Source organism: Vidua chalybeata, unplaced genomic scaffold, assembly GCF_026979565.1.
Source record: "Vidua chalybeata isolate OUT-0048 unplaced genomic scaffold, bVidCha1 merged haplotype scaffold_288_ctg1, whole genome shotgun sequence".
Taxonomy (NCBI): domain Eukaryota; kingdom Metazoa; phylum Chordata; class Aves; order Passeriformes; family Viduidae; genus Vidua; species Vidua chalybeata.
Window position 1 is genome coordinate 5,219 of NW_026530392.1, and position 24,528 is coordinate 29,746.

Below are 24,528 nucleotides of genomic sequence, written 5' to 3' on the forward strand. Positions count from 1 at the left end.
ATCCCATTTCTGACCCAAATGTGACGCCTGGATTGGGATGAAAAGTTTGGGATATCTCACCCACTGATATTCCCATTTCTGACCCAAATGTGACACCAGGATTGGGATGAAAAGTTTGGGATATCTCACCCACTGATATTCCCATTTCTGACCCAAATGTGACGCCAGGATTGGGATGAAAAGTTTGGGATATCTCACCCACTGATAATCCCATTTCTGACCCAAATGTGACGCCTGGATTGGGATGAAAAGTTTGGGATATCTCACCCACTGATATTCCCATTTCTGACCCAAATGTGACACCAGGATTGGGATGAAAAGTTTGGGATATCTCACCCACTGATATTCCCATTTCTGACCCAAATGTGACACCTGGATTGGGATGAAATTTTGGGATATCTCACCCACTGATATTCCCATTTCTCACCCCAGATGTGACACCTGACTTCAGCTCCCTCCTGCATTTTGGGATCCCACCTTTCTCCCCTGAGATTCCACCCCTCAGCTCCCTCCCCAGACCAGGAGCAGGATTTTGGAGCAGGATTTTGGAGCAGGGATTTTGGAGCAGATTTGGAGCAGATTTGGAGCAGGATTTTGGAACAGGATTTTGGAGCAGGGATTTTGGAGCAGGGTTTGGAGCAGGATTTGAAGCAGGATTTGGAGCAGATTTGGAGCAGGATTTGGGAGCAGGATTTTGGAACAGGATTTTGGAGCAGGATTTTGGAACAGGATTTTGGGGCAGATTTGGAGCAGGATTTTGGAGCAGGATTTTGGAGCAGGATTTTGGAGCAGATTTGGAGCAGATTTGGAGCAAGATTTTGGAGCAGGATTTGGAGCAGGATTTTGGAGAAGTGGGAGAGGAAATATCAATCTACCTCGGAGCAGGGGATGGCAGTTGATTTCCTCTGGATTTTTTCTCACAACCTTTCGAGGGTTGGTTGTGATTTTTTTTTGGCTGGGATTGGAAGCAGAGCTGCTTCTCAGGGCTCCAGGAACGGGAGCTGCGTGCAAAGCCTGGCCTAAGTAGGCGGGAACTCCCTGGGAATGCTGCATGGATTTCCCAGGGAAGCCGTGGCTGCCCCTGGACCCCTGGCAGTGCCCAGGCCAGGCTGGACGGGTTGGGACAGTGGGAGAGGTCCCTGCCCGTGGAATTGGATATTTAAGGTCCCTTCCAGCCCAAACCATTCTGGGATTGTTCTGGGTGAGGTTTTACCCCAAATTACAGAGGTGGGAGCTTCCTTTCCTCTGGGATGGACACGCTCCGAGGGGATGGAGGGGATGGATTCAAGAATTACCCATGGGCCTGGCTCAAATCTCTTTGTGCAGCACAATGGGGACAAAATCCCGGGATTTTGGGATTTTCATGCGGGGCTGAGCTCATGAATATTGCCAGCCCTAAAGCAGCGCCCTCAGCAATCCCAAAGACACATCCCAGTCCTGAAATCCCAAATCCCTGCTCTGACACCTCCGGGAAGGCTCAGGCTTTGGGACCAGCCTTTGGGATCAGCCTTTGAGCTCAGGCTTTGGGACCAGCCTTTGGGATCAGCCTTTGAGCTCAGGCTTTGGGCTCAGGGTTTTGGATCAGGCTGTGAGATCAGCCTTTGGGCTCAGGCTTGGGGATCAGCCTTTGGGGTGAGGTTTTGGGATCAGCCTTTGGGATCACCCTTTGGATCAGGTTTTGGGATCAGCCTTTGGGCTCAGGCTTTGGGATCAGCCTTTGGATCAGCCTTTGGGATCAGCCTTTGGGCTCAAGCTTTGGGATCAGGCTTTGGGATCACCTTTGGGCTGAGGCTTTGGGATCAGCCTTTGGGGTGAGGTTTTGGGATCAGCCTTTGGGATCACCCTTTGGATCAGGTTTTGGGCTCAGCCTTTGGGCTCAGGCTTTGGGCTCAAGCTTTGGGATCAGGCTTTGGGATCACCTTTGGGCTCAGGCTTTGGGATCAGCCTTTGGGGTGAGGTTTTGGGATCAGCCTTTGGGATCACCCTTTGGATCAGGTTTTGGGATCAGCCTTTGGGCTCAGGCTTTGGGATCAGCCTTTGGATCAGCCTTTGGGATCAGCCTTTGGGATCAGCCTTTGGGCTCAGCCTTAGGGATTAGCCTTTGGATCAGGCTTTGGGATCAGCCTTTGGGCTCAAGCTTTGGGATCAGGCTTTGGGATCACCTTTGGGCTCAGGCTTTGGGATCAGGCTTTGGGCTCAGGCTTTGGGATCAGCCTTTGGGATCAGCCTTTGGGCAGCCCCACAGCCACTTTCTCCCCCCTTGGAAGGGAAATTCCCATCCCCGTGGTTTTGGGAAGCAAACCCACCCTCCAAACCAGGAGAGCTGTGACAGCCCCGTGTGACCCCCCCTGCCCAGCCCCAGGGGATGCCCCTTCCCCATCCCCCCAGCCCTTCCCACCCCACATCCCATGCCCGGATCTGTTGAAAATCCAGGCGGAAAAATCAAGGCGTAATTTATTTCCCTGCCACCCCCGGGGTGCCATCGGAGCCCTCCAGCCCCGCGGAGCCTTTGGAGGTTTTGTTTCCTTTTCCAGCCTCTGCCTCACTCCTCCGATCTTCCCTCACGGCTCTGTGGGGGAAAAAGTCATTAAATACACACCTACTTCTTGCTTTTATCACTGATCTGATTATCTTGTAATTCCCTCCCCGAGCAGCAAACGAGTGTGAACCGAGTTCTATCCAATTTCAGCGGATTTGTAAAGAATCTGGGAGTAGGGAAAGAAAGGAAAAAAAAAAAAATGAGAAGGGGGGGAAATCCTGTCTTTGTCATTTCTGCTTTTCCTTTATACTGAAATATAAAGGATTTTATTCCACGTAGCCATGCAAATCCACTTAGGGCTGCGTCCAGGGGGATGGAGGAAGGAGGGGTGGAAGGGAAGAGGGAGGGACTCGCTCCCCACCTGAGCCACTCCCGGAGCTGCCAGACCTGAGCCAGGCCCGGGAACTTTTCCCTGCCCGAATCCCCTGCAGGGAAACCAATCACCCGTGGTTCACCCCCCGTTTGCAGCCAAAGGACAAAAAGTGGATTATTGTGATTTTTTTTGTTGGTTTTTTTTTTTTTTTTGGTTGTGGGTTTTTTTTATTATTGGGGTTTTTTTGGGGGTTTTTTGGTTGTTTTTTTTTTTTTTTTTGTGGCTGGGTTTTGCTGGAGGGATTTTTAAGCAGTTAAAACGTGGAATGTTTGCCGGGGGGGATTTTCACAACAGGTCAGGCCCCACCAGGGGGAAATCCAGGTGGATTCAGGGAGGCATTTCAGGACCTGGCCTTCACCCCACGCTCCTCAAGAACCCAAACCTCCCCCGGGATCCTCTCCAGTTCCTTCCCCTGCCCTGGGAAGGCTTCCAGGTGATTCGGCAGGTGAAGCAACACGGCGGCGGCGGCGGGGGAGGACGCGGCACCCGGGGCGAGCTCCGACACGACTGGGATGGGATGGATGGGATCCACGGGATCCATGGGATGGGATCCATGGGATCCATGGGATCCATGGGATAGGATCCATGGGATGGGATCCATGGGATCCATGGGATCCATGGGATAGGATCCATGGGATGGGATCCATGGGATCCATGGGATGGGATCCATGGGAGGGGATAGGATGGGATCCATGGGATGGGATGGGATCCATGGGATGGGATGGGATGGGATCCACTGGATCCATGGGATGGGATCAGTGGGATGGGATCCATGGGATCCATGGGATCCATGGGATGGGATGGGATGGGATGGATGGGATGGGATGGGATGGGATGGGATCCATGGGATCTATGGGATCTATGGGATGGGATCCATGGGATGGGATGGAATGGGATCCATGGGATGGGATGGGATGGGATCCATGGGATCCATGGGATGGGATCCATGGGATGGGATCAGTCGGATGAGATGGGATCAGTGGGATGTGATCCATGGGAAGGGATGGGATCAGTGGGATGGGATCAGTGGGATGGGATGGGATCCATGGGATGGGAAGGATGGGGCAGCCGGGCAGGATGAGTTCCAGCCCAGAGGAGCCAGCGAGGGTGAATTCCACCCGGGAAGAGCTGGGGATGGTGAATTCCAGTGCAGGAAGAGCTGGGGATGGTGAATTCCAGCCCAGAGGAGCTGGGGATGGTGAATTCCAGCGCGGGAAGAGCTGGGGATGGTGAATTCCAGCCCAGAGGAGCTGGGGATGGTGAATTCCAGTGCAGGAAGAGCTGGGGATGGTGAATTCCAGTGCAGGAAGAGCTGGGGATGGTGAATTCCAGCCCAGAGGAACTGGGGATGGTGAATTCCAGCCCAGAGGAGCTGGGGATGGTGAATTCCAGCCCAGAGGAACTGGGGATGGTGAATTCCAGCCCAGAGGAGCTGGGGATGGTGAATTCCAGCCTGGGAAGAGCTGGGGATGGTGAATTCCAGCCCAGAGGAGCTGGGGATGGTGAATTCCAGCGCGGGAAGAGCTGGGGATGGTGAATTCCAGCCCAGAGGAGTCAGGCAGGGCAAGTTCCAGCCCAGAGGAGCCGAGCACATCCTCGGGGACAGCCAAGGGACAGCCAGAGGACACCGCGGGGCTCTTCCCCCGACCCCCTCACGGTGGCACAACTGCTGAGCCCCCAGCCCGGAGGATTCCTGGGAGCTGCCGCTGGCCCAGCCGGAGCGGATCCCTCCTGCTTGTGGTTTGCCACAGGAGCACGGAGCCAGCCGAAAATGAATCCTCACTTCCCCCGTGCAGTCCTGCTGAGCCCTCTCTGTGCTCACGTGAATTCGCTTTCTCCTTCCTCTCCTCCTCCTTCTCCTCCTCCTTCTCCTTCCTCTCCTCCTCCTTCTGTTCCTACTTCTATTTCTCCCTCTCCTCCTCCTTCTCTTCCTCCTCCTCCTCCTTCTCCTTCATCTCCTCCTCCTCCCTCCCTCTCTTCTCCCTCTTCTCCTCCTCCTTCTCCTTCTTTCTTCTCCCCCTCCCTCTCCTCCTCTCCTTCCTCTTCCTCTCTTCACTTCGGAGCTCCCAAAATATCCCATTCCAGCCGCGGGGCTGTGGGAGCGCGGCTCAGCCCAGCAGAGACACCGAGGGAGCTGCCAGGAAACGGCGTCCAAAAAAAGGCAGGGGGTGGATCTCGTCTGCCGAGGGGCAGCGCCATCAATCCCATAAATCCCACGAATCCCATAAATCCCAGCTCCGCAGGACCCTTCCCGCTCCTGTCAGACCCCGGGAGGGCAGGGCTGGGTTGGGGTCACGCCTTCCGCCCGGTCCTGGGGCGCTGGCCCGGCTCCCACAGGGGGAGCGCAGCAAATCCCAGTGCTGAGCTCCTCGGGCTGTGCTGGAGGCTGGAGATCCATCCATGGGACACCGTGCCAATCCCATGGGACACCGTGATCCCAACCCATGGGACACCATGATCCCAATCCCTTGGGACACCATGATCCCAACCCATGGGACACTGTGATCCCAACCCCCTGGGACACCGTGATCCCAACCCATGGGACACCGTGATCCCAATCCATGGGACAAAATGATCCCAAACCATAGGACACCATGATCCCAACCCCCTGGGACACCATGATCCCAACCCATGGGGCACCATGATCCCAACCCCTTGAGACACCATGATCCCAATCCATGGGACACCATGATCCCAATCCCTTGGGACACCATGATCCCAATCCCTTGGGACACCGTGATCCCAATCCATGGGACACCATGATCCCAATCCCTTGGGACACCATGATCCCAACCCATGGGACACCGTGATCCCAATCCATGGGACACCATGATCCCAATCCCTTGGGACACCATGATCCCAACCCATGGGACACTGTGATCCCAACCCCCTGGGACACCGTGATCCCAACCCATGGGACACCGTGATCCCAATCCCATGGGACACCACGATCCCAAACCATGGGACACCATGATCCCAACCCATGGGGCACCATGATCCCAACCCCTTGGGACAAAATGATCCCAACCCATGGGACACCATGATCCCAATCCCTTGGGACACCATGATCCCAACCCCTTGGGGCACCATGATCCCAATCCCTTGGGACACCATGATCCCAATCCATGGGACACCGTGATCCCAGCCCATGGGACACCATGATCCCAATCCCATGGGGCACCATGATCCCAATCCCATGGGGCACCATGATCCCAACCCCTTGGGACACCATGCCAACCCCGTAGGACACGATAATCCCAATCCCACAGAACACCATCCCAATCCCTTGGGCACCCAGCAGCCCAGGGTGAGACTGAACGGGAATCCTGGGCTGGAATGGGGATCCTGGGCTGGAATGGGGGATCCTGGGCTGGAATGAGGATCCTGGGCTGGAATGGGGGATCCTGGGCTGGAATGGGGATCCTGGGCTGGAATGAGGGATCCTGCGCTGGAATGAGGATCCTGGGCTGGAATGAGGATCCTGGGCTGGAATGGGGATCCTGGGCTGGAATGGGGATCCTGGGCTGGAATGGCGATCCTGGGCTGGAATGAGGATCCTGGGCTGGAATGGGGATCCTGGGCTGGAATGGGGATCCTGGGCTGGAATGGGGATCCTGGGATGGAAAGGGGGATCCTGTTCCGGCTCGGGCGATCCTCCCTCTCCGCATACCGGATCGGGCCGCTCCGTGCCCGGGACAAGCCCAGATGTGCCCGGGACAAGCCCAGATGTGCCCGGGACAAGCCCAGATGTGCCGCCAGCTGCCCGGCGGATTCCTGAGCGCTGCGTCAGCGCCCCGGCCCCGCGCGGGGCAGGCGGAAAACTCCGGGCAGGAAAATTCCGGGCAGGGGGAAGGAGGCGAACACCCCCCTCCAGGGGCCGGTGGGCAGGGACGGAAGGGACGCGGCGATGTCGCTGCACCTCCAGCCCTGTTCCAGGCTGCCAGCGAGCAACGGGAAGGACACGGAGCCTGGAAAACCAGGAGCAGGACAGACCTCACCTGCGGCCACGCACAACCTGCTTGGGCGACAGAAATCGGGGCCCAGTCCGAATGGATTTAGCCGAGACGTCCAGCGAGCCCAGGAGGGGTCAGGTCCCCCTTGGAGCAGCAGTTCCAGCGCCCCGGGCGGGTTGCCGGCGGTCAGAGGCCCGGGGATCGTGTCCCTGCTGGTGCCACCGGGAGCGGCTGTGGCGTGAGCCGGGCACAGCCCAGGCCGGGATTTTGGAGCCTCCGCTCAAAGTCCTCGCAGCGAATCAGGCAGAACAGGAACTTCAGCCCGGACCTTTCGCGGCCGGGCGGGCTCCTGGCTGCTCCGCCGGGCCTCGGCTCCGGTCCCGCAGAGCTTCCCGAGGCGCCGGAGCCGAGCCCAGCGCCGGCGGAGCCCGGATCCACCCGCGGGCCCCTCTCCCTCCGCATCCGAGCAGAGCCCCTCGCTCCTGCCCCGGCCGCGGCCCGGGCGCGGAGGAGGGGCCGGGGGCGCAGAGGAGGGGCCGGGGGCCGGCGCACAAAGCCGGGGGCTGCGCCGGGGCGGGCCCGGTGCGCGGGCGCGGGGTCGAGGCTCCTCCTCCGCCGCCGCGCCGGGGATGCTGCGGCCGGGCCGGCTCCGGGAGCCCCGCGGAGCCCCGCGCCGAGCCGAGGAGCCAGCGGCCACCCGAGGTGGGCACGGGGGGACACCGGGGGGCCGTGCCCGGGGGGCTCCGGGCAGGGCCACGGAGGGGACGCGCGGGGGAAGCGCTGGCGGCACCGGGGGACGCTGCCCGGGGAGCTGCGGGGACACTGACGGGACACCCAGGGGACCCGGAGGGGCTGAGATGCGCGGTCGGGGCTCCCCACAGTGCGATGGCTTTGGGGTGACCCCCGCGCCGGGCACGGCGGCGCCGGGGATGCCCCGCACCGGCCCTCTCCCGGCCCGGCACCGTGGCGACCGGGCTCGGGGCTCGGGGACAGGGCTCGGTCACGAAGGGTCAGGGTCGCCCCGGGAGAGCGGCCGGACTCGCCCCCGTTGCCGGCTCCCATCCCTCTGGCCGCTCGGAGCCGCCCGCGGCTCCCCCGGGGCTCCGCTCTGGCTTTTCGCTTCCCTCTGAAGTCTGGCAAACTTCTTTTCACACGGCAGCGAGAAAATTCTGCCTGTTCAGCACCTCGGTGCGGGCTGCCTCAGGTTACAGAGCCCCGCAGTGCCCGGCCAGGAGGGGAAAGGAAGGGAAGGAGCGGATGCCTTTGGTTTGTTGTCATCAGCTCGGAGCCATCCCGGCGAGGGGCTGCCTGCTCCTGCAGGAATTCTTCGCCGCTGGAGCTGCGCGGGCAGGGCCGGGTGCGTGGGAGGGGAGGAAGGAGCGCGGGGGCCGCGCCCGGCGCGGGCAGCGGGGACCCCTGCGGGAAACGCCAACGGCGCCGGGATGGATGCGGCAGCTCCGTCCCGCCGCCTCTGGAAGGGGTCCGGCCTTTCCTGGGGCCACGAGGGGCTGGCGGGGCTGCCCCCGCTCCGGGCCGGCTTCTGCAGCCCGGGGAAGGCGTGGGAGGGAGCCCAGAGCTGCCCGGGGGCCGCGCAGCTCCCGCGGGTGCCCGCGCAGCTCCTGGAAAAGCCGGGGATTAATCTCGCCTGGAAAAGCGGCGCTGGAGAGCTGCCACGGCCAGAGTCAGCGCCGGGCTGGCACCGCTCCGCCGGTGACACCGGGGGCTCGGGGACAGACCCGCACGGTGCCGGTGCTCCGCGGGGTGGCCGAGCACGGGGACAGGTCCCGGCGGGCGACATTCCCGTCCTGGCACGCGGCATTCCCGTCCTTGCTGAGCCACCTGAGCGCTGCTTGCGCCGTGACACTCCCGGAGGGGCCCGGGCTCTCCCTCCTGCTTCAGGGGTCTTTCCCACGGGGCAGGTCCCCCCTCCCCGCGTGGAAGGAGGGTCCCACACCCACAAGGGGGCCCGGGGTCGTGCGGGACCCCCAGTGCTGATCCCCCCCCCTACCCCGGGGATGTGCTCCCATCGCTCGGTCCCGGCTGCAGGGGTGGCACAGCTGCATCCCTGCCGTGCATCCCTGTCACCCGGCGAGCTGGGCTCGGTTTCCCCTGCTGTCCCCTTGTGCCACCACCCCCCCCCCCTCTCCCCGTGGCTGCCCCGTCCAGCAGAGCCGAGCCCGGGGCACCCCCTTGGCCTGAGGGGTTTCTGTCTCTCTCCTGCGCTCACAGTGGGGCCGGGGAGCTTCTCCTCCCCCGTGCGCCTCGGGGAGCCAGGAGGGACCAGCGCCGGCCCCATTTTTTGGGGGCAGGCCCGTGCGTTTCCACAGGAGCCCCCCACGGCTGCCCAAATCCTCCCCAGAGCTCCCCTTCCGCGCCGGAGGCTGCGGCGAGCGGAAAACGAGCAGGGAAAAAAAAAAAAAAAAAAACAAAAAAAAAAACTCCTCCACCATCAACCAGACACCGATTTGACTTCCCTGGGAAGCTCTGCCAGGGATTCCCGTCCAGCCCAGCCTCGCACAGGGTCACACTCTGTCCCCTGCGTGTGTCCCCGTGCCCCCAGCCAGGCTTTTCCAGTGTCACACTCTGTCCCCCTGCGCGTGTCCAGCTCACCCCCGCGCCCCCAGCCAGGTTTTCCCGAGGCTGCGGAGCCGCTCCGCCCAGGCCATTAATTACCAGGGTCATTAATGAACGGCACAAAGAGAGCTGGAAGTGCGAAATCCTCGCAATCGGCGTTGGGGGGGCAATTAATGGCAGCTGCAAAAGCGCACTCAGCCGCACAATCGCGGCTCCGGGGATGCTCCCGGCCCCCGCTGCGGGACTCCCTGGCCCCCCCCCCCGAGCCCCCAGCTGTGCCCGGCTGAGCCCTCCCTGGCACGGCGGGGCTGCCGAATGGGGCCGGAGCCGCTCCGTCCCTCCCACCCGTTAGTCACCGCTCCTGGCAGGCAGCGCTGCCGAGGGGGGGGGGAGGCGAAGGCAGGCGAGGCTCAGGCAGCAAAATGAGAGTTCCAGAGCAGCCCAGAGCCCCCCCGGCTGGGGGGGTGCTGCCAGGGCTGCGTTCCCGTGCCCAGGCGTGCGGGGCAGGAGGGGCAGCGGGAGATGCTCCGCTGTGGAGGGGGCAGGGATCTGTCGCAGGGGGCTGCCCCTCCTCCTGCACCCCTGGCTCTCTCCTCGGCCCCAAATCCCTCTTTTCCCTCTCTGGGAAAGGGGAAAGGCTCTGGGAAAGGGGAAGGGCTCTGTCTGCAGCGGGCAGGTCCAGTCATGCTCAGGTGAGGCATCCTCGGCACGCAGAGATGGGCAGCGCAGAGCAGCAGGGCCCGGGGCAGGAATCTGATCCTTGGCACCATCCCCAAAATCCCCGAGAGCCAGAGCCCAGCTCCAGGGGCCCTTCCCGGGACACCGAGTCACCCAGGGCCACCGGCAGAGCTCGGTGCCTGCGCTGCGTGGCCAAGTGTGAAACTGTAGTAGCACTGCAGCTATTCCGGGAGCTGCTGCTAAACCTGCTGCAAAACCTGCTGCTAAAACCGCTCCTAAACTGCTCCTGGAGCAGCCCAGCCTGGCAGAGACGCGGCTGTGGCCCCGCGTGGCTCCATGGCAGAGCCGTGGCACCTTCATCCTGCGGGGCTCAGGGAAAGCTCAGCCCCCCCAGAGGAAATTTGGAGGGTTTTTTTTCCTGTCCCCCCTGACCACTGGCGTGTTTATAAATATCCCTCTCTCCTGGGAGGCCCCAAATCCACCCCCTGCCTGATTTATTCGGTGTTTCTCGCTCGCCAGCTGCCCTTGGGGGGGGATTTTTCCAGGAGCTGCAGAGCAGCAGGGAAGGAGCAAGGCCGGGAGTGGGCAGGAGCCTCGGGCAAGGTTTCCATTCGGGATTAGTTAAAAATAGCAGGGAATGCACAAAGATTCGGCACGTGGCTCACCGAGGCTTTCCCTGCTGCAAGCCAGGGTTTTGTGCTGCTCCCTGGGCTGGGAGAAACCCACACGAGCAGCAAGGCCGAGCAGTTCCAGGTTTTTTTTTTTTTTTTTTTTTTTGTGGGAAGCCCTGAATTCCCTGGATTTGGGGAGCCAAATCCTGCGGAAGGAGCTGCACGAGCAGCTCTGGGGTTCCTGCAGCACCAAACGTGCAGCGCTGCCTCCGGTCTCCCAGCCAGACCTTCCTCTTCTTCCTCCTCTTCCTCACGGCCAGGACTTGTCCCGCTGGGCTGAAATATTCCCGTTATCCCCTCGTGGCAGCAGCAGGCCCCAGCCGAGGCAGCTCCTGCCTGAAGGGAGTTTTTTATCATTTCTGGGAGAGCCTGGTCCCCGAGGAGCTCCGGCTCTGGGAGGAGGGAGGATCCTCCGAGGCCTGGGAGAGGGAGAGGACGCAGCTGGGAGGTCCCGGGAAAGGAAAACCTCCCAAAAAATCCCTGCTGCCATCCCAAGGTGTCCCCTCGGAGTTCTCCCAGCTCTCCTGCATGCAGGGCTGTGGATCTGGCCCCTTGCCCAAGCCAAGATCAGAGGTTCCAGCTCGGGATCCAGGAACACTTGGATCTTGAACTGCCCCTTTTTCCAGCGGCCGTCTCCTCCTGCTCCTCCCAGTTTTCGGAACAACTCAGTGACATCTCCGTGAGCCACTTAGGGAAGAGCTCCTTTAAAGGTTAATTAAATATTCCCTGCAACTTTGATGCACATTTCCCTGTTGGGAGAGCTGCTCTATTTGGCAGCCAGGCATTAAAGGGGTGGATTTCACCACGGGCCAAGTCGGGAAAAGAGAGGGAGAGGAAAATGGGAAGCGAGAGCTGAATTTGCCTTTTTTTTTTTTTTTTTTCCCCCTCTTCTGCTGCTGCATTGGAGCATCGGGATTGGGATGTGACACTCTGGGAAGCAGGAGAGGAGCTGGGGATGAGGAGACAGCGGCAGCAGATGCTCCTCGCAGCGAGGACCGAGCTTGGCTCCTCATCAAGGAGCACAAGTTGCCTTTCCTCAGCTCTGAGCGCCAGGCAGGGCACAAAAATCCCCAAATTTAGATGAGCCGGGTGTAACTGGTACCACAGACAGGGAAGGGCAGCACAGGAGGAATCACAGCAAAGCCCAGCCTAGACCTGGCACTGGGTTTAGTTTGAGGGAGGGTCTTTAGGCCCTGCCTGGGAGAGGTTTTCCCTCTGACTCTCAGTTTCCTCAGGCTGGGGCAGAGATTTGGGCGTTTCAGCTGCTGCCAGGGTCGGTGACTCCCCCTCCTGTTTCTCAGGCCCGTGGCTGAAGGAAAAAGCCCCAAACCAGCCCAATTCCAGCCCAATTCCAGCCCTTGTGCCCCCTTCCTGGCCGTCCCCAGGGCACAGGGAGGAGGGGACAGCAGAGGGTGGCCCCGTGCCCCTCACGGTGCCCATCTGAGCCCAGCAAGCCCAAATTTGCTCTTTGGTCCCCAGAGAGGCCAGGAGGTGCCCAAAGTGGCCCTGAGAGGGGGGTGAAGGAGCAGAGAGGGCACCCGGGGGGGGGGGGGGGGGGGGGGGTGTGGGCTGGCTGCTGTGGCCACCAGGAGCAAAGGGGGGCAGTGCCAGGGGGGCAATGCCAGCCCTGCTGCTCCTGGCTGCTTTTCAGCCAGCTCGGGAGAGGGGGAGAGACAATAAAAGGCGCGGAGATTGCAAACACAGCCCGGTCTCCATGGCAGCCTGAGCACCGCTGCTAAATTTTGCCTGTACATGGAGAGGATGCTGCTCCCCTCCTGCGCCTGGGGGAGTTGTGCAGCACAAAGAGCCTCGGCCCAGGCACTTCCTGCAGGTTTTGGGGGGCTCGGTGCCTCGTGGAAGGAGCCCTTGGTGCCAGCACCTCGTTCCACGCTGAGGGAAACGGGTTTGCTGTCCCTCATCCCGCTTTTATCCACAATTCAGGGGTGAAGCCACGTGAGCAGCCCGTGGAAGCGGAAAGCTGGGAGGAGAAGTATTTCGGGCTCATGCCGAGTTACACCAAGTCCCTGCTATTTTTAGCCGGACAGACAAAGCCTTCCCATCAGGCAGAGCCCGGGGATGCGGCGGGGGAGGCTGCGGGACCCCCAGCCCCGCCGGGCTCGGTGCTGGCCGGGCAGGAATTCAGGGATCCATCCCGGAGCCGGGAATGTCAGCTCCCAGCGCGGCAGATTGTGCGGGGCAGGCTCGGGAAGAGAAGCGGCTCCCGAGTGAAAGCCGGGCTCAGCTGTCACCACCCCGGCACCACCTGCCAGCCCCAGACGGCTCCCGAAGTGTCCCGAAATATCCCAAAATATCCCCCTCCCCCGTGCCGGGGGGGGGGGGGGGGCGGGCAGGAGGGGCCGCCCCACACCTGCAGGGACAGCACCTCAGGCGAGGTGTCCCCTTCGGGGGACGGGGTTCCCTGTCCCCCCCAGCATCCCCGGGAGGCCAAATTGTCCCCAAACTTGGCGCTGCGGCTGCTCCGCACGGCTCGAGGCACGGGAGGGGGGTGAATCCCCCGGGCTGGACTCGGCGCCACTGTCACCCTTCAGGTGTCCCCCAGACCAAAGCAGGGAGCGGGCGTTTCTGCCTTGCCAATTAGCAGGGCTCTAATTGCCGTCTCAGTCGCTCATTAGTGCGAAAAGCCAGATGCTGGGAGGAATTACGGGAGCTGAAAGGATCTTTCTCTCCGCCCCAGGAATATTTAACGGTGTCTCACACGCGTTCCCTTTGTAGCCGAGCATGACTGATGTGGCTCGTGTGGGTGCTCTGTGAATCACCGAGCTCCCAAAGCCCGGCGACAGCAGCGGGGACGGAACTGGGCAGCTCTGGGTGGCACCGGGAGGGTCTGGCACGTGGTGGAGCCGGGGCTGCCAGCTGGGGTGGGGGGCTGGAGTGGATTTAACCCAAAAAAAAAAAAAAAGAGGGAGGAGGAATCGGGGTTCTGCTCTCACATCGCGGCTGAGGGCTGTTCACACAAATGCTGGTGTTGGGAGGATGGAGAAGAGCTGGTGACCGAGCAAGGTGGGCAGAGCAGGGATCTCCAAGCTCCTTTGGATGTTCCCAGGCTGCTCTGCATCCCGGAGGGAGCATCCATCCCGTGGGGCAGCTGGGAGCAGGGCTCAGGCAGGGGCAGGGGCCGGGGCTGTGCCCAGCCCAGCTCCCGGCGATGCCCCGATTTTTCCGGGCTCTGCAGCTGCGTGGGGACAGCTTGGGGGGGGGGGGGGGGGGGGTTTGGCCTCCAGAAATCCCTCCTGGCTCAGGGGCAGCTCCAGGGCTGGCCTGGGAGCAGCAGATTCCCAAGCTGAGCTTTGGGGACACGGTTCCACGGCTGGCAAGGCGGGAGGTGACGGTGTTCAGTCCCTCATCGCTCACCACCTGCTGGCACCCCAATCCGCTCTAGGGTCCCAGAATGTCCTGAGCTGGGAGGGACCCACAGGGGTCGGAGTCCCAGCCCTGGCCCCGCGCTGACACCCCAAAATCCCATCCCTGGAGCAGCCTCGGGGCCGCGGCGGTGCCCACCACCCCGTTGGGGCAGAACCTTTCCCAGCCCAGGCCTCCCCTCAGCCCGTGACTCCCTGCAGGATCCCGGGGGGTTCCATCCCAGGGGATTCTGGCGCTGGCTGGACCTTGAACTGCCCCCTTTTCCCAGCCAGACCTTCCTCTTCTTCCTCCTCTTCCTCACGGCCAGGACACGCCCCGCTGGGCTGAAATATTCCCGTTTATCCCCTCGTGGCAGCAGCAGGCCCCAGCCGAGGCAGCTCCTGCCTGAAGGGAGTTTTTTTTTTTTGTCATTTCTGGGAGAGCCTGGTCCCCGAGGAGCTCTGGGAGGAGGGAGGGTTTGTTTGCTCTCAGGGTTTGTGTCACCCCCACGTGCCCCGGGGGCTGCGGGGCAGAGAGGAGAGGAGCAGATCCCCTCTCTAGGCCGGGGATTTGCTGGGAGCAAACAGGAGGCTCCGCAGGCGCGGGGCGCTGCTGACACCGATTTTCTGCGGGCGTTGAGCAATCGGCCGGGAGCCTCTCCCGGCGTGGCACCCCCGGAGCCCGTCCCGCCTCTGAATCACCGCTGACCGCACGAACCCCCCCTGCCCTGCCCCGAACGCCGCTCGCAGCCGCCCACGTCCCGCCGGGGATGGATCCACCCTGCTCGCTTTTGGGCACATCCCGGCCGGGAGCCGCGCCTCGATCCCTCCTTGGCTGTCCGCGGCTCCTGCAAGGCGCTGCCCAAAGCTGCTGCCGAATTCAGCCCTGATTTTTGGCTTTCTGAGCCACCCTCCCGCAGGAACTGGTGCGATGCAAATTGCTGGTTTTTTCTTTCTTTTTATTCCCTTTTTTTTTTTTCTTTCCTTTTTCGGATTTTTTTCCCTTTTTTTCTGCCTTTTTTTTTTTTTTGGCCTTTCCCCCCCTCCTTTTTTTTTTTTTTTTTTTTTGCTTTTTTGGCCTTTTTCCGCCTTTTTTTCCCTTTTCTTTTTTTCCTGCTTTTTTTGGGCCTTTCCCCCCTTTTTTTGGTTGGGGTGTTTTTTTTTTTTTTGGGCTCTTTTCCGCCTTTTCCCCCCTTTTTTTTTTTTCTGCCTTTTTTTGGCCTTTTCCCCCATTATTGTTTTTTTTTTTTTTTTTTTTTTTTTTTGCTTTTTTTTGGCCTTTTTTCCCCCGCCTTTTTTTTGTTTTTGCCTTTTTTTTTTTTTTTTTGTGGTTTGTTTTTTGCTGTTTTTGGGCCTTTTTTTTCCGCCTTTTTTTTTTTTTTTTTACCTTTTTTTTTTTTGTGGTATGTTTTTTGGTGTTTTTTTTTTTTTTTTTTTTGTGTGTGTTTCTTTTTTTTATTTTATTTTTTTTTTTGCTTTTCAGCAATCGCACCTTCACCCCGCAGGCCTGCAGCTGCCAGGGCACTCCGGGCAGAGCCACACGGAGCCCACCCAGCCCCTGGCAGAGCCACCGCGGGCTCCCCTTCACGAGCGAATTCCCCCGGTGCCCCTTGACAGGACACGAAGTGTGAAGGACTCCCGGGCCAGTCGAGTGCCTGGAACGTGTCATCGAGGCGGGTTATTCTTCTCGAGTGTCCCCCCACCACCACCCCCCGCCCGCTAATGGCAAATCGGGGCGGAACACGCGGAGAGCGCTTTTTTGGCCCGCGATCAAAACCAGCGCGGTGGATGGCGCTGAAAGAGCGGGGACAATGGTGGCAGTGAATGAAAACCTTGTCGTGGGGCCCCGAGGCACAAAGGAGCGCCGCGAGGCCGGAGCCTGCCCCGGCAGGGGCTGAATTCGGCCCCAGCAGCGCCGGGAGGGGCTCGGCCACGGGCTGGGGGCTGCCGTTCGTTTGGGGGGGGCAAAAAAGAGCGGGGTTTGGAGAGTAAAAATCAGTTTGGGGAGCCAAAGGAGCAGGGTTTGGGGAGTAAAAATCAGTTTGGGGAGTAAAAGCAGCAGGGTTTGGGGAGTAAAATCAGTTTGGGGGGCAAAAAGAGCAGGGTTTGGAGAGTAAAAATCAGTTTTGGGAGTAAAAGCAGCAGGGTTTGGAGAGTAAAAAGAGCAGGGTGTGGAGAGTAAAATCAGTTTGGGGGGCAAAAAGAGCAGGGTTTGGAGAGTGAAAATCAGTTTAGGGAGTAAAACCAGCAGGGTTTGGAGAGTAAAGCCAGCAGGGTTTGGAGAGTAAAGATTAGTTTGGGGAGCCAAAGGAGCAGGGTTTGAAGAGTAAGACCAGCAGGTTTTGAAGAGTAAACTAGCAGGGTTTGGAGAGTAAAAACCAATTTGGGGAGTAAAAGCAGCAGGGTTTGGAGAGTAAAAATCAGTTTGGGGAGTAAAAGCAGCAGGGTTTGGGAGTAAAAATCAGTTTGGGGAGTAAAAGCAGCAGGGTTTGGGGAGTAAAAATCAGTTTGGGGAGTAAAAGCAGCAGGGTTTGGGAGTAAAAATCAGTTTGGGAGTAAAAGCAGCAGGGTTTGGGGAGTAAAAATCAGTTTGGGGGGCAAAAGGAGCAGGGTTTGGAGAGTGAAAATCAGTTTGGGGAGTAAAACCAGCAGGGTTTGGAGAGTAAAAGCAGCAGGGTTTGGAGAGTAAAAATCAGTTTAGGGAGTAAAACCAGCAGGGTTTGGAGAGTAAAAAAAGCAGGGTGTGGAGAGTAAATCAGTTTGGGGAGTAAAACCAGCAGGGTTTGGAGAGTAAAAAGAGCAGGGTGTGGAGAGTAAAAATCAGTTTGGGAGTAAAACCAGCAGGGTTTGGAGAGTAAAAGAGCAGGGTTTGGAGAGTAAAAATCAGTTTGGGGGGCAAAAAGAGCAGGTTTTGGAGAGTAAAAATCAGTTTAGGGAGTAAAACTAGCAGGGTTGGGAGAGTAAAGCCAGCAGGGTTTTGAGAGTAAAAATTAGTTTGGGGAGCCAAAGGAGCAGGGTTTGAAGAGTAAGACCAGCAGGTTTTGAAGAGTAAAACTAGCAGGGTTTGGAGAGTAAAAATCAGTTTGGGGGGCAAAAGAGCAGGGTTTGGAGAGTAAAAATCAGTTTGGGGAGTAAAAGCAGCAGGGTTTGGGGAGTAAAAATCAGTTTGGGGAGTAAAACCAGCAGGGTTTGGAGAGTAAAAATCATTTGGGGGGCAAAAAGAGCGGGTTTTGGAGAGTAAAATCAGTTTGGGGGGCAAAAAGAGCAGGGTTTGGAGAGTGAAATCAGTTTAGGGAGTAAAACCAGCAGGGTTTGGAGAGTAAAGCCAGCAGGGTTTGGAGAGTAAGATTAGTTTGTGGAGCCAAAGGAGCAGGGTTTGAAGAGTAAGACCAGCAGGGTTTTGAAGAGTAAAACTAGCAGGGTTTGGAGAGTAAAAATCAATTTGGGGAGTAAAAGCAGCAGGGTTTGAAGAGTAAAAGCAGCAGGTTTTGGAGAGTAAAACAGCAGGGTTTGGAGAGTAAAAATCAGTTTGGGGAGCAAAAGGAGCAGGGTTTGGAGAGTAAAAATCAGTTTGGGGAGTAAACCAGCAGGTTTTGGAGAGTAGAGCCGGCAGGGTTTGGAGAGCAAAAGGAGCAGGGTTTGGAGGGCAAAAAGAGCAGGGTTTGGAGAGTAAAAAGAGCAGCGTTTGGAGAGTAAAAGCAGGGTTTGGAGGGCAAAAAGAGCAGGGTGTGGAGGGCAAAAAGAGCAGGGTTAGGGGAGCCCGGCCCCAGCTGGGCGCAGGGAGAAGCAGCAGGAGCTGGAGCTGAGCCGGGCAGTTGCTCTCACACAGCCCAGGGCGGCTTCGTCTCCCCAGCCCAGGGGGGTTCAGCAGCGTTTGGGGGTGCTGGAGGCTCAGTCCGGGTTTAGTGCCGCTCCCAGGCCCAGCTCCAAAGCCATTCCCTTCACTAAAGCCCAACTCGGATGCTCCAGGCAGCACTTTTTCGCCGTGGAATGCCCCGTTTCCCCCCTCCAGGGCCACATTCCCGGTGTCCCAAGCCCCAGATGGCCGGGTGGGACACGGCACAGCGCTCGAGGGAAAGAGGAAGGCTCAGGGCTCTTGGCAGCTGCTCCGCGCTATCCGTGCACCTCCCAACAAACACCCAAATGTGTGGGAGCATCTGCACGGCGGGGATGAATAATAATCCAGGAGGGAAAACGCGGGGGCGAGAGCTCGCGGGGAAGAAGGAAGCGCTGGCATTCCAGAGCTTGGGGGAAGAACAGGATCGGCAGGGAGCAGGGAGCGGAGCAGCACGGCGGGGAAAGCAGGGCTCCTGCCAGGGGCACTGCTCGGGAAGGCGCAGGGAAAGGGGCAAAGCTCCCAAAGGCTGAGCGAGATAAGGTTGAGGGAGACAAGACTGAATTCCGGGGGGAAGAGGCAGGCAGGGAGAGCGGCGCTCCCACGTGCGGGGTAGGCATGACTGCGGGGATGAGATGCCATTCATTTTTTTTTTCCCCCACCTCTCTCTCTCTCTCCGCACAAGCCCGAGTGGGTGAATCCACGTGTTCTCCCCATCCCGGGGTTCAGCCCGCGCTGTTTGTTCGGGATCTGCCCCCCCCCCCCCCCAGGACCCCCCACGCCCCCAGGCGCTGCTCTGGGTGATCTCCACCCTGACCATCCCGGGGTTCCCTGATCCAGGGGAGCTGGAAGCGCCTGGCAGGGTCACAGACCTGCTCGGGGAGGGGACACGGGGCTCGTGCTGCTGCCACCACCGTGGCGGTGCCGGCAGAAGACCCTTGAGAGGCTCGTCTGCTGCAGGCACGGAGCGACAGCGACGGGGACACGTCTCTGGCTCTCTGAGCTCGCTAATTGAGCGCGGTAATCACCTTCGGGGCTCTGGGGACATCGCGGGACCCGCCGAGGACACCGTGACCCCCCCCCCCCCCCGGCAGCTCCAGTCACCCCCCTCACTGCGGGGGGACTCTCAGGTCGCAGCTCGGACTCGATCTCTTTTCTTCTAATTCTGTGGTTTGGTGACCTCTGGCCGTGTCACACCCCTCAGGCCCCCAGTGCTCTCCAGCTGTGCTCCCCCTCTCCAGCTGTGCTCCCCCTCTCCAGCTGTGCACCCCCACTTTCACTCCCTGCACTCTCAGGGTCATTTCCATTTATTTTTTTTTACACTTCACAAGATCCCTGCTCTGACCCAGCCCGACTCCCAGCCCCCTTAAATCCCCAACCCCGATGTATCCACGCAGTTCTCCCGTGGGAATGTCCGCGTGCCGGTGCCGTTTGGTGGCTCAGCAAAACCCCCCTGGCTCCCTGCAGGGCCTCAGCGTCCCTGCACGTCACACAGGGAAGGTGCTGAACGAGGAAAGGGACGGCTCTGACCCTGACCCTTTTTGGGGTCCTGTGCCCTCCCAGCTCCGCTGGCTCCAGGGCTTTCCTCCTCCTTTTGCCGTCGCTGCCCGTGAATTCCAACTCCCCCACGGCTTTCAAGGCGTTCATTTTTTAAGAGGGAAGGAGAAGGAAAACGTGCCCAACCCTCTCGGGCGTGCGTGGGAGGGCTGGGTTTGATGGAGACGCCTCCTGCCAAGGAGCTGGAAAGTCCCAGCGCTGCCTCCCCCCTTCTCCCATCTCCCACAGGCCCCCAAAAATCCACGGGCGCGTCTGCCCGAGGGGACAGCGAGCGGCTCCGGCCCTCTTCAGGGGCTCAAAGCCGCGCAGCCCCGCCGTGGGTGCGTGCGGGACACCCGCTGGGGGAAAATAAATGTACAGGGAGGTGTCACAGCCCGGGGCTGAGCTGAGCTGAGCGCTGCCCGGGGCCGCTGCTGCGCCGCAGGAGGCACCTGTGTCATTGTCACAGCGCCTTCCACCGCCCCGCAGGCACCGGCACGGTGTGGGGACACTTGTGGGGACACTTGTGGGGACAATTGTGGGGGGCAATTGTGGGGACAATTGTGGGGGACAGTTGTGGGGGCAATTGTGGGGACAATTGTGGGGGACAATTGTGGGGGCAATTGTGGGGACAATTGTGGGGGCCATTGTGGGGACAGTTGTGGGGACACTTGTGGGAACAGTTTGTGGGGCAGTTGTGGGGACAGTTGTGGGGACAATTGTGGGGGCAGTTGTGTGGGACAGTTGTGGGTGTGGGAGCAATTGTGGGGACAATTGTGGGGGCAATTGTGGGGGGGGAATTGTGGGGCTTGTGGGGAATTGTGGGGGCAATTGTGGGGGCAATTGTGGGGGACACTTGTTGGGGGACAATTGTGGGGGCAGTTGTGGGGACCTTGTGGGAACAGTGTGGTGGGGCAATTTGTGGGGACATTGTGGGGACACTTGTGGGAACAGTTTGTGGGAGCAATTGTGGGGACAATTGTGGGGGCCATTGTGGGACAAGTTGTGGGGACACTTGTGGGAAACAGTTGTGGGGACAATTGTGGGACAATTGTGGGGGGAATTGTGGGGACAATTGTGGGGGGGCAATTGTGGGGGGACAATTGTGGGGACAATTGTGGGGACAATTGTGGGGTCAATTTGGGGGACAATTGTGGGGGCCATTGTGGGGACAATTGTGGGAACAATTGTGGGGGTTGGGGGGCAATTGTGGGGACAATTGTGGGGGCCATTGTGGGGACAATTGTGGGACAATTGTGGGAACAGTTGTGGGGGCAGTTGTGGGGACAGTTGTGGGGACACTTGTGGGAACATTGTGGGGGCAGTTGTGGGGACAGTTGTGGGGACAATTGTGGGGGCAGTTGTGGGGACAGTTGTGGGAGCAATTGTGGGGACAATTGTGGGGGCAATTGTGGGGACAATTGTGGGGGCAATTGTGGGGACAGTTGTGGGGGCAATTGTGGGGGCAGTTGTGGGGACAGTTGTGGGGACAATTGTGGGGGCAATTGTGGGGACAATTATGGGGGCAATTATCGCGTTCCCCGCGGCGATCCCTCCCCTCCTCCTCTTCCCAAAGCTTGTGCCGTATCAGCAGCGTCCCGGCAGCCGCTCGGGCCTTTCTCGCTTCCCTTAATCTCCCAAAAATGGATCTGGGGATTAGGCGGGCGCTCTGTCTCCCCCGCGCCGCTTCATCCGCGCCGTCCTCGGGCACGGCGAGAGAAACAGAAATAAAGAAAAGTGAGGGATGAGCGCGGGTGGGGCTGGGAGAGAGCGGGAGCGGCCGGGAATGGGAAAAAGGGGTGAAAAGAAGAGGGGGGGAAAGAGAGGAGTGGGAAAAGAGAGGAGAGGAGAGGGGAAAGAGAAGGGGAAAAAAAAAGGATGGTTAAAGGGGAGTGGGAAAGAAGAGTGGGAAGAGAGAAGGGGGAAAGAGTGGAGTGGGAAGAGAGAGAAGGGGGAAAATAGGAGTGGAAAAACAGGAGCGGGAAAAGAAAGGAGGGGGAAAAGAGAGAAGGGGGAAAGAGAGGAATGGGAAAAGAGAGGAGTGGGGAAAGAGAAGGGGAAAAAAGGAATGGTTAAAGAGGAGTGGAAAAAGAGAGAAGGGGGAAAAAAGGGCTGGAAAAACAGGAGCGGGAAAAGAGGGGTGGGAAGAGTGGGAAAAGAGAAGTGGAAACAGGAATGAGAAAACAGGAGTTGGAAAGAGGAGTGGGAAAACAGGAGAGTGGGAAAACAGGAGAGTGGGAAAGAGGAGAGTGGGGAAACAGAGGCCTGACTCTGGGACTGAGGATGGGGCAGGGAGGAGGCCTGGCACAGCGTTCCTGCACCCCCTCCACCACCCAACCCTCTCCCACCCCCAATTTAACGCCCAGATTCCTGCTTGGACCACGGGAACTCGGCCTGGAGAGCTCCGGAGAGGGCTGGAGCACCCAGCGGGAGCTCTGAGCTGTTCCAAACACAGCACGGAGCAGAAACCTTCCCCTCCTCCTCCTCCAGTGCAAACAGGACCCAGATCATTTTATTTACCTGCCTTCCCTCTCCTCCCAGCTAATTATCGAGATGGATCTGCGTCCCCATTAGAGCCGAGTGTCGCAGAGGCCACCAGGAGCTGGGGCTTTATTTTATTTCTATTTTTCCCCTCACAACAAAGCGGATGAGCACAGAGAGCGCCGCGTGCCTCTGATGGCAGCGCTCACGGGGCCTCTCGTCCCCTCGAGTGCCAGGGCCATTAACGCTAATTAAGCCTCGCCGAGCTCTTTTCAGGCGGGTTTAGAGGAGCGCTGGGATGCGGAGAGGGATCCGGGAGCGCCGGGGATGCGGGAGAGGCTGTGGAGCCGGGATGTGTCCAGGAACGAGCAGGAGGTGCTGGTTGGGATTACACCTGCCAGGCACCTAAAAATCGCCACCACCCCTTTTCCTCCTCCGGGCACTTTTAGAGAACTTTCCTGGCTTTATCCAGGATGGATAAAAAGCCATTTTAATTCATGAAATATTTAATAAAAGCCATTAAAATTCGTAATAAATTAAAGCAATTTCCTGGCTTTATCCAGCATCTCCCAAGCACGGAGTCCCAGCCGGAGCCTGGCCGGTGCCCGCCACCCTCTGGGGGAAGAACCTTTCCCTGAAGCCCAGCTGGAATGGGATGTGCCCCCCTGGCACTGTCCCGTCCCTGTCACACAGAGCTCGGCGCTGTCCCTCGGGCCGGAGCTGAGGTCCCCCCCCCGCAGTGTCTCCCCTCAGTTCCCACCCTCACACCCCCAAACCGCGGAGCTCTGCCACCCTTCCCCGGGTGGCTTCTCCCGGCTCACGCCGTGTCCCCGTGTCCCCAGGCTCGCCGCTCCCGGCCGCCCCGCGGGCTCTGCTATGATCTGTCGGCGCCGGGAGCAGCATGGGCAGCGTCAGCAGCCTCATCTCCGGCCACAGCTTCCACAGCAAAGCACTGCCGCGCCTCCCAGTACAAGCTCCGCAAGTCCTCGCACCTGAAAAAGCTCAACCGCTACTCGGACGGGCTGCTCCGCTTCGGCTTCTCGCAGGACTCCGGCCACAAGTCCGGCTCCAAGAGCAGCAAGAATGAGGATTTCTTTTACATCAAGGTCAGCCAGAGTCGCACGGCTCGCACCGGCCGGACTACACCGCCCTGGGCGGCGGCGAGCTGGGCGTGCCCGCCGGCACCAGCGGGCTGGACTTCGGGACGCCCACGCCGCAGAAGCTGATGCCCTTCCCCAGCCAGCTGGAGGTGGTGAGTGGGGAAAAGCGGCCCTGGGAGCGGGGGATGTCCCACCGAGCCCTCCTGTCCCCAAAGAATCCGCAGGTGCCACCGCGGGGTTGTGTCGGCTGCGGTCCGTGAGGAAGCTCAGGGGCAGCTGGGGCACTCTGCCTGCCACCTCTGCTTCTGGGAGTTCGGATCCGCAATACGGCCCGAAGGATTCGGGAGACCCTTTCATTTCCAAACCCAGCCGTTTAGCCGGCAGCTTCCCCCCACCCCCGAGCGTCCCCGCGAGCCCTCGGGGACTGTCCCACCACGGGGGACAGGAGGGCGGGAGGGCACGCTCGGTGCTGATACTCGGTGCTGACGGGCTCTGCTCTCCCCGGCAGGGCGGGGACAAGCTGCTGCCTCGTCCCACGGCCTTCAAGCCGGTGCTGCCGCGCTCGGGGCCATCCTGCCACTCGTCCCCCGAGAGCGGGGGCCCCTGGCCCAGCAGCTGCACCCCCCGGAGAAGGCCAAGGAGCAGGAGCTGCGGCCGCTGCCGTGCTCGGGGGGCCTGTCCGACTCCGGCCGCAACTCCATGTCCAGCCTGCCCACGCACAGCACCAGCAGCAGCTACCAGCTGGAGCCCCTGGTCACCCCCATGGGCCCCATCAGCCGCTTCGGGGGCTCTGCCCACAACATCCTGCAGTGTGCCATCATCCAGGACAGCAACATGATGAGCCTCAAGGCCATGTCCTTCTCCGACGGCGGCAACAAGATCCTGAACCCCGGCAAGGCCCCCCAGCACCGCCCCGCCGCCGAGAAAAGCGTCTGCGTGCGCTCGCCCATCTCCACGGATGAATCCACCATCCAGGAGCTGGAGCAGAAGCTGCTGGAGAGGGAGGGCGAGCTGCAGGAGCTGCAGTCGAGCTTCGAGGAGAAGAAATCAGCTCCTGCCAGGCCTACGAGGAGAAGCAGCGGCGCTGCAAGGAGGAGCTGGAGGGGCTGAAGCAGAAGTGCAACAGCAAACTCAAGCAAACCTCGCAGAAAACGCAGCGGACGCAGCAGGGTGCTGCACCTGCAGGTGTTCCAGCTGCAGCAGGAGAAGCAGCAGCTGCGGGAGGAGCTGGAGAAGCTCATGAAGGAGCAGAACCTGCTGGAGACCAAGCTGAGGTCCTACGAGAAGGAGAAGACCAGCTTTGCCCCGGCGCTGGAGGAGACGCAGTGGGAGGTGAGAGGCGAAGGGGGACGCGGAGGGGGAGAGGCCCCAAACCCCCCAGCCCTTCCCAGGCTGTGGGGAATGGATGTGAAATGCCAGCAGAGCCCCC

The 24,528-nt window shown here is 59.9% G+C and overlaps 1 protein-coding gene and 1 long non-coding RNA gene across 2 annotated transcripts; one reads left to right on the forward strand and one right to left on the reverse strand.

Annotated features, from left to right (window-relative positions):
- Positions 1-2,442: 2,442 nt before the first annotated feature.
- On the reverse strand, positions 2,443-7,357 carry LOC128783391 (uncharacterized). The gene is made up of 2 exons (XR_008429141.1): positions 6,911-7,357; positions 2,443-2,569 (listed from the first exon to the last, which is right to left on the reverse strand). It is a non-coding gene; the product is annotated as an uncharacterized LOC128783391 (long non-coding RNA).
- Positions 7,358-7,501: 144 nt separating this feature from the next.
- LZTS1 (leucine zipper tumor suppressor 1) lies at positions 7,502-24,431 on the forward strand (the record flags this gene model as incomplete). Its single annotated transcript, XM_053934031.1, is given in 8 exon segments — positions 7,502-7,567; positions 22,842-22,945; positions 22,947-23,112; positions 23,115-23,251; positions 23,608-23,694; positions 23,697-24,144; positions 24,147-24,268; positions 24,270-24,431. Coding segments are annotated over 7 exon segments (1,167 nt in total), but the record flags the coding sequence as incomplete, so codon positions are not given.
- Between the last annotated feature and the right edge of the window lie 97 nt (positions 24,432-24,528).